The sequence below is a fragment of the Malaya genurostris genome, chromosome 2 (genome assembly GCF_030247185.1).
Source record: "Malaya genurostris strain Urasoe2022 chromosome 2, Malgen_1.1, whole genome shotgun sequence".
Taxonomy (NCBI): Eukaryota; Metazoa; Arthropoda; class Insecta; order Diptera; family Culicidae; genus Malaya; species Malaya genurostris.
The window spans coordinates 123,867,680-123,884,604 of record NC_080571.1 but is presented as its reverse complement, the minus strand read 5'-3'; the positions used below and the strand labels follow the sequence as shown (position 1 = coordinate 123,884,604).

General features: G+C 36.1%; 1 protein-coding gene across 4 annotated transcripts in view; it reads left to right on the top strand.

The window, feature by feature from the left end:
• The window catches only part of LOC131427034 (uncharacterized), a 101,851-nt gene extending 85,308 nt beyond the window's left edge, over window positions 1-16,543 (top strand). For all 4 annotated transcript variants that reach the window (XM_058589915.1, XM_058589914.1, XM_058589912.1 and 1 more), the window contains 6 exons: window positions 6,407-6,559; window positions 6,615-7,092; window positions 7,165-7,332; window positions 7,422-7,611; window positions 14,023-14,171; window positions 14,233-16,543. In XM_058589915.1, the coding sequence (XP_058445898.1) occupies window positions 6,407-6,559; window positions 6,615-7,092; window positions 7,165-7,332; window positions 7,422-7,611; window positions 14,023-14,171; window positions 14,233-16,207 (3,113 nt within the window). In that variant the 3' untranslated portion in view covers window positions 16,208-16,543. The remainder of the gene's footprint in view (window positions 1-6,406; window positions 6,560-6,614; window positions 7,093-7,164; window positions 7,333-7,421; window positions 7,612-14,022; window positions 14,172-14,232) is intronic.
• The last annotated feature ends 382 nt before the right edge of the window (window positions 16,544-16,925 follow it).

Below are 16,925 nucleotides of genomic sequence, written 5' to 3'. Positions count from 1 at the left end.
CGTCAAACTGGCTACTCGCGAGATTGCTAGCTTTTTTACGATTACAATTTATTTTCTTCCTCCATTCTAAGAATATGGACCATCCTGCGAATTATTTGAACTTTTAGTTAAAATTTGACAGTCGGGCAGTTTTTTTTTATCGAGTAGTTAAATTTTTCTAAAACTGTGGCCCATTTCAAAGTTTGACGGATGGAAAATTATTTGGGTCTATTTTGCTCTGAAAATAAAGTAATAGCAAGTGGTGTAATAATTGCAATTCAGCGAAAGTAAGAATAACTTCGAGATAAACTAACTTCATTTAAAAAATGTTTAAACTTTTTATTGGGGTATTTTCTTTGAGTAAAAGTATAAAAAGAAATTACACAGAAGCAATTTTTACGAATGGTCTGAAATTGGAATGTTTTAGCAAGATATTTTTCAGTGTTTCTGGTCAAGTCGATTGAAAAATCATTTAATGTGCTGAGAATATCGTTTGAGTGTTTGAATTCGAGTGAATATGACAAATATTAGACACAAATCCAACTGCAATGACAGAAAATGACGTGGCCGTATTTAGATACAGAATGAATAATTCGATTCAAAATTTAATAGTCAGTCGATGTTGAACAATCGTTCGCACCACACGCGAATAATTCCATAGGGTTCGGAAAAAATCCGCAGAGAAAATACGCTAGAAAGTATTTTCAAACTCAGTTTACAAGTTTTGCTATGGTAGCATTGTTTTTTCCACTCGCCGCCTCGTGCGCTGTCGTCGCCGGCCACTAAACCACGCCCTCGAGCACGGTCCCTATATTGGCAGGTATAAATACGATGTTGTGTTGGAGAAAAAGACATAAACGAAACATAAACTTCTTTTTGAAATTTTTTCTCCTAAATCGCTGTTTTCTTCATTACACTTCGCGAAATCGACTCTCTCACTGAAAATTTGAGCACTCGGAAAACAAAAACTGAATACAAGTAGCCCAGAAGGTTAGAAGATCCAAAAAACATCATTTGACAAATACAATTAGAGTGCAACATTCGAAACTCACTTCACTGTTCCGCGTAAAAACATTATTACGCACAATCGCATCAAATGCGCACAAATTCTGAACAAATACACTTTTCACTAAGAGTTTACGTCATTTTTTCAAATCGGTTTAGAAATTTAATTTATCGTAACACATACTAACAACATCAAAATAATTTGCAAGCAGTTTTAACAAGACTGTCCTTTTTAGCTTTTTAATGGATTGTTTTGCTTTGACACTTCTCATGAGTAAACTTGTTAATAGTACCCATTTCATTTTTGTTTTCTTTGTGCTGTCCTTCACTAATGATGGTCATAGATAAATAGAAAAAAATTTCTGATTTTAATAACCAAATTAGTTGTCAATGAGTATTTCGTGTTTCGTGATTGAAATATTTCTGGTATATATTCGCCAACTAAACACATTCTATAAAAATAAGAGTTTTTTCAGCAAAGTAAATTCTCAATTTTAACTAATTTTATAGTTATTTTGGAAATTTTATTGTTAAAATCAACTAATTCAAAAATAGTAATACGAATTAGGCGCAGAGCTAATTTCGGTCGTTCCGTGCTGTGACCATCTTCACAAATAGTTGTTCTTTCTATTATTTGTCTAAGACCCGTTACACGGTCCACCGGGACATTTGCACTGCGTTTGAAATGTATTTTGCGTGTTCTGCACGCGGAATGTATGGCTGGCTCAATATCGGATAAGAATAACTTAGTTTTAAAAATCCATTTAAGGGTTTTTCAATGTATAAACATGCTTAATCTACCGAGCAGTGACATGATACGTTTTTTGTCATTTCGCATCTCAATATTCTTGCATCAACGTTTAATTGAGACAATAGTTTTCTATTTAATTTAAAAAATTGCATAAATGAATAAAATTGTTAACCATATTTAATGTTTAAATAGTGTATTCGGAGATTTTTAAGATCTGCTTTTATTGTATTTCTATTAAAAAACCTTTTTCAGTCCATGTAGTGGTGTAATGGTGCCTTTCTCATGTTACTTATATTTTCAAAAACATCACTAAAAGATTCTGTCAAGATTTTTTTTCACACTTGAATAAAATCAAAAACTTTCTTTGGTATAAACTACCATCACCTTTTCAATTTGTAAATAGTTATGTCAAGTGAATATAGATTGTATATAGATATACAAATTGAATGAAGCACGCTGTGGGCTAGGCGGTGGCTTTTTTTTCTTCCGTACCGATGCGTACCGATTTTACATAATTTCGTATGACAGTTTGAAAGTCGGATCTTAATGAAATTGCACAATGTCTCTTAAGACACTGATAGCTTCAATTTGAATCATGATTTGTAAGAATCGGTTTAACAGTTGCTGAGAAATCGTTTTTGGAACATTTTTTCATTATTAACGGTACGTTCGGAAGCGGAAACCGGAGACTAGTAAACTCAAAGTAGATTTATATATCCACTAACTAACAAGGTTTGCCACCTAGATGAATTTACGAGTTAATTTTATAAAAATTTGCAACTCGTTTCGCTATCACTTTTGAATTAATTCTCATGAAATTGAAAATTTTTCACTTATCGCGCTGTAATACCAGAACCAAGACTTTTGATGTGGAACACATCTTTGTTTTCTATATAGGGGTGCACATTAGAAATTTTAAGTGTAAATATAAATAGAAATGGTCAGCTTTTGAACACTTACAGCTCAATCAGTTAAGTTTCAATCAATAATATTATTTCTCCAATTGATTGGAAATATTTCTACGTATTGATTTGAATGTTCATAGCCATGTATTTTCAATTATATATCATTGAAATATTTATTAATTGATTGCTGGCATCTTGTCTGCTAAAAATCTCCGGTATACCGGATTTCCCTGCCATAGACGATGGTTTTGAAGGAATAAGTGATATATCAAAGGGAAAGCATCGCTCCGATTGGTCAATCGATGCAAAAGCGAAACTGTTGAAAGCACGCGAATCTATAAATAGAAGCGAAATTATAGCTAACGCTTTAGTCCTACGTGTACCATGCAATAGGTCGGTTGTTGCTAGACAGCAATGCAGAAAGCGCTATAAAACGATTTGCAGCTTTAATTGGTATGCTCTGATCTTGTGTCATGCGAGTTCGGATGAAATTCCATGTTTTGTCGTTTTCGGCTGAGAAATTCGCAACTACCCAGGGTAAATTTTGAATGCTTAAGAATTTACCGCTTCAATCGACATCGCAGAAAGATTGTAATGATAGAGAAACGTAATGCTATAAAAATTACTGCGTGCATACAAAACTTGAACACTAGTTTGACGAAGAGAAGCTTAAATATCGAAATCCGTACGCAAGTATGTACAAAGATATAATTGCATACATTTGGGATATTGATGTAATTTTGTCAACTAAAAAACACATACAGATCAAGACAAATAGAGTCTTCATTCTGGGTTCGCGTGTTCGGTGATGATTCCTAATAAAGATCAATCGCAGCAGACTCTCGTGCAATTGCGGATTCAAAAGTTTGATTGAAAATGTCGATTATTAGAAATGTTGGTTGTTCCACATCAATAGCACGAACAACCTCATGGGGCTGATCCTTGTAGTTTTTAAAGAATTTCATTTGCATCTTAGTTTGTAAAAATCGGTTAAGAAATTTCTGAGAAAATTTAGTGCCCATTTTCTCATAGATTTGTACATAAAGCTTGCTTCAGATAGAATTGGAACAAAGACAATTGCCTGTATTTCAGTTATTTATTATTGAATTCAAGGTCTTTTTTAAACAAATGTTGCGTTTTCTTCACACTTTTAAGAAAAAATACGGATAAAATTATTCGTCACGGTTTCGAAGGAATTCTCGAATTTTTCCTGTAACACGGCTCATTAGGCGGCGCACACCTTCTTCGTCCATCGTTTTAGCTATCTTATTCCACCAGGTCGTCATCTGATTGATGTCTTTGACAACCTTTTCCTTTGCTTTGAGTCTCCTCTTCATGATTGCCCAGTGTTTCCTAATAGGGCGGAACTGGGGGCAGTTGGGTGGGTTAAGGTTTTTCGGAACAAATATGACCTCTTTCTCTGCATACCATTCTTGAACGACTTTGCTTGCCAAATCTGGCCAAAATATTACGGGATGGTCGTGGGATCGAATGAACGGCAAAATTCGTTTTTGGAGACACTTTTTTTGGTATAGTTCCGATGTCATTGTCTTATTTGTAACGAAAACTTTCGTTTTTTTGCCACAGCTGCAAATGCCCTGCCAAATCATTAATTTTATTGTAAATTTGTCGGCAAAAACAAATTTAAATTTGGCTAGAACATCCCCCCGAGCCGTTGCCAAGTAAAATTTTTGACCTGAGATTTGCCCGAAGTCAGCCTTGACATAGGTTTCATCGTCCATCAGAAGACACCCGTCGAACTTGGTCAGCACCTGATCATATATTTTCCGAGCACGAATTTTGACCACACTATTCTGTTTTATTGTCCGATTTGGCTATTTGCTAGCTCGATACGACTTGATTCCTTCCCGGAGTCGAGTTCTCCTCACGGTACTATGGACAGCACCGAATTTTCTGGCCACATCACGGTCCGATAGATTAGGATTCCTCTTTAATCGTCTTCAAAATCTTACCACGCAGTTTCCGGTCGACAGTTCCACTCCGACGATTGGCTTGAGGCTTCCGAATCGTCGTCAATGTTTCCTTATACCGTTTGATAACGCGCCATACGGTATTTCTGGGAAATTTCAGCTGTTTTTAGCTAGCCTAGATGCAGACCACAATGGATTTTACAAATAACTGTGCACAATTTTTTCCCTTCTTTCGGCTTCCATGTTGATTGTTTACAAAGTACAGTCGATTTGCGGAATGTCAAAAATCATACGTAAAGCTGACAAAATTCCCGACACGTGGGCGCCAAGAACTTCCAAATCCGTCCACCAGGAGCGCCACAATATGAACAAAAGTTTGTTCCAATTCTAAATTAAGTAAACTTTATTTCCTTGTGATTCCGGAAGCGGAAATTTGAGCGAATGCTTTACTTGTTTTTTATATTTAGAAAAAAGGTAAAACCGGATAACAACATTTTTTTTGTCGTTCAGAAAATCTTTGAATGCAAAAACGGTATAAAAACTTAACCGGTTCTTCCAAAACAAATGTTTTTTCATAAAAATTTTTTTTTGCTGACCACTCCTGCGGACGAGTGATGATTTACTTGTTTGTTACTGGTGATTTGACTCCTGCTGCATTCCACAGCAACAGTCTGCAAACAAACTTTGAATACAAAAAGTACGTGAGTGTAATGTCAGAGACATAACTGGATGTCGTGAATACGAATAAAACTGACACTCTTTTTTTATACTTCCGAATATCAATTATTTGATCGATTGTGCGGATTGTTCAAGCTTTCCTCTTTTTCACTACTAGAATTTGAAACGATACTCCTAACCTGAAGTACAGATTAATTACATTAAACATTCTGACACACAATTAAATATTACGAAATAACCAGTATAGTTCTTTATGATAAAATAATGGTGGTTCTGAAAGGAACCTTTCATTAATGGCTTTTGAGTCGGTGTATGCATTTTATATAGCAAATCAGCAGAAACTTCGACTACAAACTACAACTGGTTGGAAAATGGGCCGGATACAGTATTGTGAAGGAAAACTTTGCATAATTCTTTGAGTATACAATTATGGTTATAAATAGTAACATACAGAATTTTGATGTCGATTATTTCATTTCGAATTTCAATATTTCAGTGAAAGAAACTGTCAAAATGCTGTACGAGATAAATTTCTGGCAGAAGGGCCAAATTGTGTAATTCTACGATATCAAACACTGTCTGGATATAAACGATATTAAACGCTTTTGCAAATTTTGTGCTTCGAATTTTGAAAAGGCGCCCCATAGTAAAGTAAAAACCTGTTCGCACTATACCGGGGCGACCGGGACGGGACCATCCTGTCCTAGTCGTTCCGGTATAGTGCGAACAGGCTTTAAGTCGTATTCACGACAAAACCAGATAAGCACATGTTATGTTTTTAAGCCTTTTTTTGCATCTCATGTTGCTTAGACTTCAAAGGGTTACCCAGCATTTCCTGAGCACGTGAAGTAAAATTCGAAGTGAACAGGAAATTTTTCGATCGTTCAGTGGTTGTATGACACCCGAATGCCGTTGAGATGAGTGGATTCAAAGTTTCGGTTCCATTATAAAGCAGACTTGAACACTTAAACGCGGCTTAAGGACTAAGGTCTACAAATGGTTTCCATACTCAATATATCTCTTTAATTGGCTCGTGTGGTAAGCTGATTTCTGTAATCATTCATCATCGAATGGTGAACTGATATACGCTTGAAATCAATTGAACTAATTATGAATCTGTCGGATTCATGCTCATTAATTTGTTTTCCTGGTTTCAGATGGAATTGGACCACAGGCGAAATATCCGGTGATTGTGTACATCCACGGTGAATCATACGAATGGAACAGTGGCAATCCGTACGATGGATCCATCCTTGCCAGCTACGGCAGGGTGATTGTAGTAACACTCAACTTCCGGTTGGGTATTCTCGGTAATGAAACAAAAAATAAATCATGAATGCTATAATCAAAATTAAATTTTGATAGGTTTCATGAAGCCGGGAATCAGTGACCATACGACGAGCAATTTCGGCTTGCTGGATCAAATCGCAGCCCTGCAGTGGATCAAAGAGAACATCGGAGCATTCGGCGGGGACCACAAACTGGTAACGGTGATGGGCCATGGAACTGGCGCTGCTTGTGTAAATTTCTTAATGGTATCACCTGTTGCAAAAGGGCTGTTCCATCGATCGATTTTGCTGTCCGGATCTGCTCTATCGGATTGGGCACTCACGCAACATCCACTGCAATCAACGATGCAGGTGCTCCAAGGCCTTAACTGTCCCCTAAATGGTGACAATGATGAGGTTGCGGCTTGCCTGCGCAGAAAACGCTACAGTGAAATTTTGAATGTGAAAATTTCATCGCCCCAGTTTTCAACTCGCTTCGGACCGATTGTAGATGGATTAGTGATTCCAAACACACCCCACAAAGTTATGGGCCAGTATAGCGACATATTCAGTGGGTAATTTGAATGATACATCGTTGTTTGTTCGAGATGAGTTCAGTTTGTTTTCCGTGTTCTCTTCCGGAATAGATACGATTTGCTGTATGGAATGTCGGAGCTGGAATCATACAATATACTGAATGCTGTGGCTCTGACGTACGGATTGCTGGAAAATGAAAGGGACAATTTACTGCGGTTTTATATGCAAAATCGTTTTGAAATCCGGCCCGACCTGGCCCTGGCTGCTACACTCAATGAGTATGTTTATCGACCGCCCGTGAAGCTAGCCTTAGCGACAATTTGCTGTGCACCGCATAATCACTACAACAATTTTAATTCCCTTCCAGGTACACTGGAATCCTTACTGATCCGAACAAATCGCTAGCCGATATCCACCGGGACACGCTGCTGGACATCCTGTCTGACGCTCGGGTTGCTGCTCCTATGGTGCAAACAGGACTGTATCTGGCCAAGGTTAACCCCAAATGCTACATGTACGTGTTTGCCCATAATAGTGAAGCAGGAGAGTACGGGCGGGTAAGTTTGAATAATTGCTTATAAAATTGATTCTGTTAGTGGCGGTAGGATTGCAAATCAAAGCTGCGATCACAACAAATTATCTATGTTGGGGAATACTCTGTATAATTTCCGGATAGAAATTCGAGTTCGCAACTATTTTTGGTGTGAGAAGCAACGCGTAGCTAGGTACTACATTCTGATGTACATTCTGTTTCAATTGAAGATTTCGAGTTCACAGAACAATTTCATGTGTTGGTGTTATGATCCTACTGACACTAGCCATCATTCGCTGTCGGATTGTCGTCATGGAATATAGCAAACATGCATTGTTTTGTACAAATGTTAATTTCAGTCGAGTGAAAAAGTGGCTGTTTTACCGAATATTGGAGAAATTTTGTTTGTTATGCGAAATATATTCAGTTAGTATTTTGCTGAAATATATCGCAATGATAGCAATACACACTTCAATTCACGTTGAACGACTAACGCTGGATAAAACATTTGGATAGTCTCGCTTACGACTGTCAATACGATTATGATTCAAGTGATGGATTTGTTTAATGTAAAAGTGATTTTTTCTACCGGAAATTTTCTATGAATCTTTTAATTATTCAAAAAGCGTTTACATTTGAAATATGTTCATTGATCAGCGTATCTTTGTTCTACTATTGTGGATTTTTTTTTCGCTAATTTTCATTTCTACTATTTCACTCGTTAATCTTTGCCGTTTGGGTTCTAGTAGAATTTAAGGGGGGTTAGGTTCTAAACGATCTAAATAATCATCAATTTTGTGAATTTTTTTCCAGAACTATCGTTCAACAAATTAAATTCGAATGTTTTGCATGATGAAAAGCATAATTCGAACAATATTTTGAAATTTTTTCATGGAAAAATATTGAGAAATAAGTCGGTGGAAAGATATTTTTGAGGACGCTTCTTAAAAATCATGATTTGCGGTGTCCACTGTATCTCAGCGCAGACTAATCAGAAGTGAACAAATGAATGCAGCATAGTTAGAGAAGAAGTTTTTCTGGACCCCAACGTTTCTGTTTGATTTTTTTTTTAATTTTTGGTGGTTGTTTAAAGCAGGGGTGCAAATAAGTAAATTTTTTTATTCACAATAAATGAAAATATCTACAATAAATATGTGATATGAAAAGATAATACTTTTCATATCACATATTTATTGTAGATATTATAATGAATTTTGAAATGAATGATTTTTGAGCAAATAAAGGGTGTAGCCGGGTTTTCATATGAAAACTGCCCCAAACAGAAAAAAAATTGATATAAGCTGTTTATATTGGAGATGATTTTCCCAAAATTTTAACCCTTTAACTGCCATATTGGTGGAGTTAAGGTGGTTCTTCTGATTTTCATTATATTTAAATTTTTCAAAAACTCTTTAGCAAAAAAAAAATTCAGGAATATTTCAAGAATTATGGGAAACCTTTCTGATTTTTTTCAAAATTTTTCAAAATTTTTTTCATGTGAAAAAAAAATGTTCAAAATTTTCGAATTTGTTTTTAATCGCACTTACAATTTTGGTACCACTCTAGACTTTACATCAAAAAAAATTATTTATGAGTACATGACGCTGTATTTTTGTCCGATTTTCAAAAAATGTGGACGGGTATAATATCACACTTTAAAAAAATAAATCATTTGGAAAACCATGCGTCTCCATCAAATTGTCATCATCCGATGGAGACGCATGGTATTTAGTTCTAAAATCATATATCAAATGCCCGTAGAACTAAATACCATGCGTTTCCATCTACAACTTGAGCTCAGAGCTTGAGTATTGACGTAATTAATAATGATTAAAGAATTTTATTCCTTCTTTTATTTACACACGCCCACACGCCTGGCTTGATTTACCAAGTAATGATGTAGGAAATGCATTAGTGAACATGTGTGTCAGCGGACGGTTGTAATTCGTTTCTAACTTCAACATCTTGCGGGATAGTCTGGAGGTTTCGAGGTTGGCTATTAGTAGTCCTAAGAAATACTATAAACCAGATAGAAATCAAGCCAAAGCGCCTGCAGCAAGTCTCGAAGACCCAAAAAGAACGTATTAATTCGCATCGTCGATTTTCCATACAAACAACATGTTCTTTTAAACTTAATATTTTCAGTTCTTTGCTATTTCCTGAAGAGGACCCCTTTATTAAACAGTTTCAGAAAATCGTATTATTTTATTGCTTTAATCGGAATATATATATATATATATATATATATATATATATATATATATATATATATATATATATATATATATATATATATATATATATATATATATATATATATATATATATATATATATATATATATATATATATATATATATATATATATATATATATATATATACTAAGAATGAATGAGAAACTGAGCTATGTATAAAAATTGAATTTCAAACGCTTTCGCAAATATAGTTCATCGAATTTACTTGCAGTCAGTCTTAGTAGTCTTTTTCTGGTGTTTCGTGGAGTACTTTTCTCACGTATCAGCTCAAGACCGTTTATTATGTATTTAGAAGTCGTCTCCATATAGCTCAGACTATGACCACTCGTTACCTCCATTTGATCGATCCACCTTGCTCGCTATGCTTCTCTTTTTCTTGAGTCTGCCGAATCACATTCAAGAACCATTTTCTAATGTTTGCCGTCCGTTATCCTGATGACATGCCCTGTCGATCGCAGCTGTCCAATTTCAGCTAAACGTATGATTGGTGGATCTCCCAGCTGCTGTTGAAAACCGTGGTTTATACGCCGTTGATCAATTTCTTATGGTGACATATTACTTTTCTTGTATCCTTATCTGCGGTCATAAATGAATAAATACACGAATTCATGAACCACCACGATGTCGTCGCCACGCACAATTATTCGAGTGGGAAGATGTTATATTTTAAAGCCTTTCCCTCTCATACATTTTGTTTCGACGGATTTACTGTCAGTCCGATCTCAGTTTGATTAATCCGTCTTTATGAGCTTAAGCCGTTTGACTTTAGCTGTCTTGTTGAGCAGTTTCAGGCAACTTGGCGTATGAATAGCCAAGTGATACAGAACGTCGACGAACATTTTACATTAAAACTGATAGTTTTTTAGATTTCGCTTGGTTTCGAATTTTCCTTGCTTTTGCGCTTGGTATCTAGGAATACTTTTTTCTGCAAAAGAACTATAATTTAATTGTCCTTAAGAATTTTTACTAAATATGGTTATTATTTGATTTGAGTACAATAAGTGTAAAATAAATGAAAATGACTTATTAGTTAATGAATAAATACTTGAAACCGTATATTAAAACCTAAATATATGTCAGTTCATTAGTTCTGATTCATGTTTCTCTCACCGATCATTCCTTATGAAAATTCTTTCTTAAGCCCTGAACTCAAGTTGTAGATGGAAACGCATGGTATTTAGTTCTAAGGGCATGTGATATATGATTTTAGAACTAAATACCATGCGTCTCCATCGGATGATGACAATTATACCCGTCCACATGTTTTAAAAATCTGAAAAAATACAGCGTAATGCACTCATCAATGATTAATTTTTGGCACCAAAATTGTAAGTGCGAATAAAAATTTTTAACATTTTTTTTCACATGAAATACATTTTAAAAAATTCTGGAAAAAATCTGTTAGGTTTCCCATAATTCCTTAAATATATTAGGGTTTTTAAAAAATTTAAACATAATAAGAATCAGAAGAACCACCCTAACTCCACCAATTTGGCAGTTAAAGGGTTAAAATGTTGGGAAAATCATCTCCAATATAAACCCTTTCAAACAGCGTATATCAACTTTTTTTCTGTTTGGGGGCAGTTTTTATATGAAAACCCGGCTACATCCTTTTGGTTTTACTTAGAATTTAAAAAGGTCAATTTCATTTTCCATAATTTAAAACACAATCGCAGTTTTAGTTTTGTTACCCAATTTTTTAATTCACGGTGTTCGGTTTTTTGATTCACAATCGGAAATCTTGATTCACATGTTCATGCGCAAAATGGGCTTATTTCCACCTCTGGTTTAAAGTGAAAACTACGATTTTTCAAGAAAAAAATCGCCATTTTGTAGCTGTTAAACCTCCCCAAAGTAACAGACAACGAAAAGGAAAACGTTGGTTTTTTATATGTAGAAAATGTGTGCAAACATTTAAAAAACTTGGTGCAGTAGTTTTTGAATGACGATGGACACGGACTTTCAAAACCTGCTTTCGAGAAAAATGCGTTTAAAGTTTTTTGTCTTTAAATTTAATGGTAACAATTAATTACTCCAGGGAGTCCATAGGGCCTAAAATATTCAAAAAATCATATTTTTTCTTTTATAATTTATTATAATGAAACATTTCAAGAATGTTTTGTCAAGTTTGAAGTCAATCGAAGTAGAAATCTTGGGCCTGTACGACGAGCTCTTGATTCTTCGCAGAATGAGATAGCTATAGATAAAGGTCCATAACTTCCAGAGTTTCGTTTAAATAGGCTTGGAAATTTCACAGAATATTCTTGAAATGTTTTACAATAACACAGAAAGAAATAATGAAATTTACACGAGATGTAAATCAATAGTAACATAGAATAGACATGGGTTGAATCGAAATTTTGATTGAAAACCTTCATCGATGCAAAACTAAATTGAATTGCATTGAATTTTCAATTAATATAACTGTATCTTTCAATTAACGCTTATTTTGCGATTAAATTACATTGAAACGTACAGAATTGTAAAGTAATTTTATGTTTAATTACCTCCTCCAAATATGTGCATGAAAATAGATGTAAATTCACAAAATATTTTTATCTGTGAAGACAATATAAAGAAAATAATAAATGATTTTTCAAAAGTGTTAGACCCTACCCGCCCCTTCAAATAAACTGTACCCAAGATGGCTTATCCGACTTAGTAACAAACAGTGGCGTACCGAGGATGAGGATTGCCTGCAATACAGAATGATTTACGCCTCCAAAATTTACCCCTCCCTCCCTTCTTTATACACACAAACTTCGTAACCAAACAATCGATATACTCCAAAAACATTGCGCCCGGAACAACCCATTAGTTAGTAAAATAAATTAATGTTCAAAAGTATACTTTTTTGCTATTTAGGAAAACGAAAAAAAATCGGGTATGGTTCGGAAAAGTGATACGAATGTGAACACTCAATTAATTTGGATTCGATTAAAAGCGTTACTGCATGTGTTGCTTTTGAATGTTTTGCGTTTCTCTATCAAAAGTATACACAATTACTGAAAAAACCGACTGCAAACTATTGGGCCATTGATCTAGTACGAAGTTCAACTGGCTGTCACTTCTGCTTCCAGGGTTATAATGGCATAAGTGATGACTAAACCGATTTTTACATGCTTCGACTTGTTTGAGTGATGCTATTTATCGATTAAGCTCGAAAACCAAACGTCTGTCATATCTGGTTTCGGAGATATAAGGGTATAAGTGACATAATCCACCAGCCGTACATTTTTTATCGGATAAATTTTTTCTCACTGACTCAACGAAATTCGATACTAATTGTGCGCTACAAAATACTAACACTGCTATATTTCAAAATCATTACAAGCCTAGAATTTATTGAATTTGCTTCTAATATTCTATCTAAACCTTGATAAATGTGCACCCGGGGCTAAATAAAATCCCATTGTTGTCTGATTGGCGTTTTGATTTCCCGCGTTCTGATTGGCTGATGTTGACATGGGTCAAATGAGACAGGTTTTTCAATAGTGTACTATTGAAATACTTCAATGCAGTTGCTATACAAGTTTAAGTTGAAAAATTTCGATTCTATTGGTAGTTAGATTATATAAATCCTTTCACAGATCACTGAGCTATGAGCTATCAAAATACGAGAAAGGTAAACGCGCCTTATGAATTATCCTCTTTGATACTCGTTTATACCAAATATTTCAGAAAAGTTTAATTTTGAACTATTTGAGATTATGTCACACAACTGAAAATTTTATCATAAAATTGTGATCATATTTCCGATGGCATGTAGCAAAAATTATGTTGATTCGTTAGATACAACAAGAGATATTCACGATCAAAAACTTATCACGCTCTCAGAGGGTAAATTTTGAAAAGGCACCCCATAGTAAAGTAAGTCGTATTCACGACAAAACACACATATAGTTCCAATAATTACCTGAAACATTGCCGAAGACTCCAAATTATTCTAACAAACTGTTCATGAGATATAGCAATAATTCATTCGGAACATGATTTTCACATCTGCGCATAATTGACAAGCTGAAATCATGATGCTGGTTAGATATGAATTTTAGTTTGGTTTCCTGTTGAGCTATGATATATGCGTACATTTTCACGTTGTTTTCGTTTGTTTAACTTTTAATGTATCAGATTAAACTTTGAAAAATTCTTACGTTTATGTTAATTATATTTTTTCAGCTGTCGCAGAGTGTGGTGGGTGAAGACTTGGCTTACGTATTTGGTGCTCCTCTTGGACAAGTGGGTCCATTTCAGACCCACTACAACGCCAGGGAACGACTTTTCTCTGAAGCAGTAATGAAATATTTTTCCAATTTCGCTCAAACGGGGTGCGTTTTCAAGTTAATTCAAATCCAATTCTGCGAGCTAATCAAATTTCATTTTTTGCAGAAATCCAAAGGCACCTTGGAAGGACCTGTTTCTCAATATGAACCCGGAGGATTGGCGTTACTACGATGTAGACTGGCCGGAGTTCAACAGTGTCAATCAGAGCTTTCTGCATCTCGGGTTAACACCCGTAGTTAGTCGTCACTATCGTCAGAAGTATATGAAATTCTGGAATCAGAAATTGCCGGAGGAACTGAAGCGAATCACGACATCGAAGCCCTATTCGCCGTACTCAGAGTTTCTCAGTCCACCGGATCGGAGACTAACGACGTCTAGTCCGGAGTTCATCACTGGCCACATTAACCTATTTCCGATAAAGGTTGATGTAGAAAAACCAACTGAGGATTCGTTCAAAGCGTTGGTTTATCGGATGAAAGATTCACACACAGCGGGACCAGGAATATATAATAGCGCCCAATCTACTTCTCAAGGAGTACCTGCAGAGGCACCAGTGAAAGAAAGCCCGGAACCAGCGAATGTAGAACAGGAATCGGACGGATCGGATATATTGAAAACGGATGCGTCTCTAACAATGCTAATTGCCGTTGCGATAGTATTTTTGCTGTTCAATATCTTCGTCATTGTAGGATATGTCATAAAACGCAGCATAGGAAATAAGAAAGTGAAAAGAAAATTTGACGACAACATTTTAGGAAGTGCGGCATCCATGAACGATAAACGTTCAAAACTGAACGATGCTGAAGAGAGTTATATTTTAGATATGATCAGAAAATCAAATCCATACGAGTCGGTAATGAAGTCGAACAATTTTACTCTTCCAAGACAATTCAGTGGAGAAACGGTCGATCCGCATACAAAAGTGTGTGATTGGATTTCGCAAGACTATTGCCCGAACCAACCTGAGTGCGATGGAGTAGGACCGATTCCAATGCTTCAGCAAGAAAACCAAAGTATGCCTCAGAAGATTAGTGTGGCAGTCGATGCTACACCACAAGCTCGTAGTAACAGCATCCTACGGCAAGAACCCATAGAAATTACCAAAGCTAAATCATTCGAGTATGCTTCACCGGATGATTATGAAGAGAGTGTAAGCCAAAATTCGCCGTGCGATTCTGAAGTACGGCAACAGTGCTCCAGTTCAAGTTCATCTTATTCTTACAACGATGGGGATTATAAGATCGAACCGAAAAATTTGAGGCCTAACAAAAATGCAATCTACAGCAACAATTCGAGTCAATGTGAAGAAATTACAAGTTTTATAGAGCCAGGAGATATAAACGTCACGTCTAGAGACAAAAGTGTTGAGAAAGACCCACTCTCACCCGAGGAGGCATTAAAAGTAATCCAACGAAGGAACTTCCCGAAGGTCCTCCCAGACTATCCAAATCCAAATGGAATGCCGGGGGCAACAGCTTCCATGAAACGTCGTTCTTTACCACCACAGTCATTTTTGTTGACTAATTATAATAGCTTACGAAGAGACAGTTACCGACTTGTACCAGCGCCACCGCCGAGGATTTCGTCAACACTTGGGAGACGATCTTCGAAGCACAGAGCCAGTAATAATTTCCTCAGCTCACCTCCGTTGATGGCCGAAGAGCCACCAATAGAAGAAGAACCGATGATTTCTCTCAACACGCTGCACGTTGGGCCACTACTGCCCAAACATCAGGAAAATACCTACGTGACCATGTCTCGACAGAACTCGGAAGATATTGAACAACTGTCTCCTTCCGAGGAACCAGCAGTTGATATCATTTGTATAGAACATAAGCCAGAAAGCCATTACAGCTATATAAAACCTCCAAGTACGATTAAACACCCATCATCATTCAAGACCTCTCCTTCGAAGGAAGCTGATCAGTCTGACAGCCGATCAGAATCCCAACCAGTATCTTCCGCATCTATGTCACGTTTGCCGATCACCCGATCCGTAGCCTTACAACGGGAGCTCAGCTCCGAATCTTCTGCTACCGACACTACGTCTGGAAGTACGGGAACGATAAAGAAGCTATAGGATATTTTTGAGTAGCACTTTGATACCAAAACATCACAGAAACGAAAGCGTTCATCACATTGCGAAGTATTTATTTATCTAAGTTCCTCAAACCCGAATCCATACCCTCACAGCATGATTCCGAGCAACTATTTATTTTATTGCAAATCTATAAACATTGTCGACTGTATGCGTTTAAAGTTTGAACTCAGTTTGTTTTGATGTTGATTGCAAACAATCAAAATAAATACTTTTATAAAGTTTTAATCTTACTTCACGTCACGCATCAACAGTGACACTGAAATAAATAACTCGAGATGGAATTTTTTTATAGCAAATAGTAATTAGATTAGAACATCCTGTCTATACTTGGAATTGTGAGAAAGAAATCCTTCTGAAAATGTAATGCGTTGAACACTCCTTCCCAGACCATTCCGATTACTTGCTAGAGTGCGGAGTTTAGACGCTTGCTTTCAACTTTAAGAAGTTCTTATTCTATTTTCATCCTCATTCCTTTTTCTGCGCGTGCTCTCTCTGATCAATTGTTCGTTCAATGATGCTCTCAACTCTTAATATTTATGTTGCTTGGAGCGGGTACAACTAGATGGTCTGAATGAACGGTTGGTCATCGCAAGTTCCTAACATTGATGATATCTGATATTATGGTCAATTAGGGTGCATGTCTCATGTTTCATGTGGGTGTTTTCTTTAACATGCCGAATGTGTTCACCCCACTCCA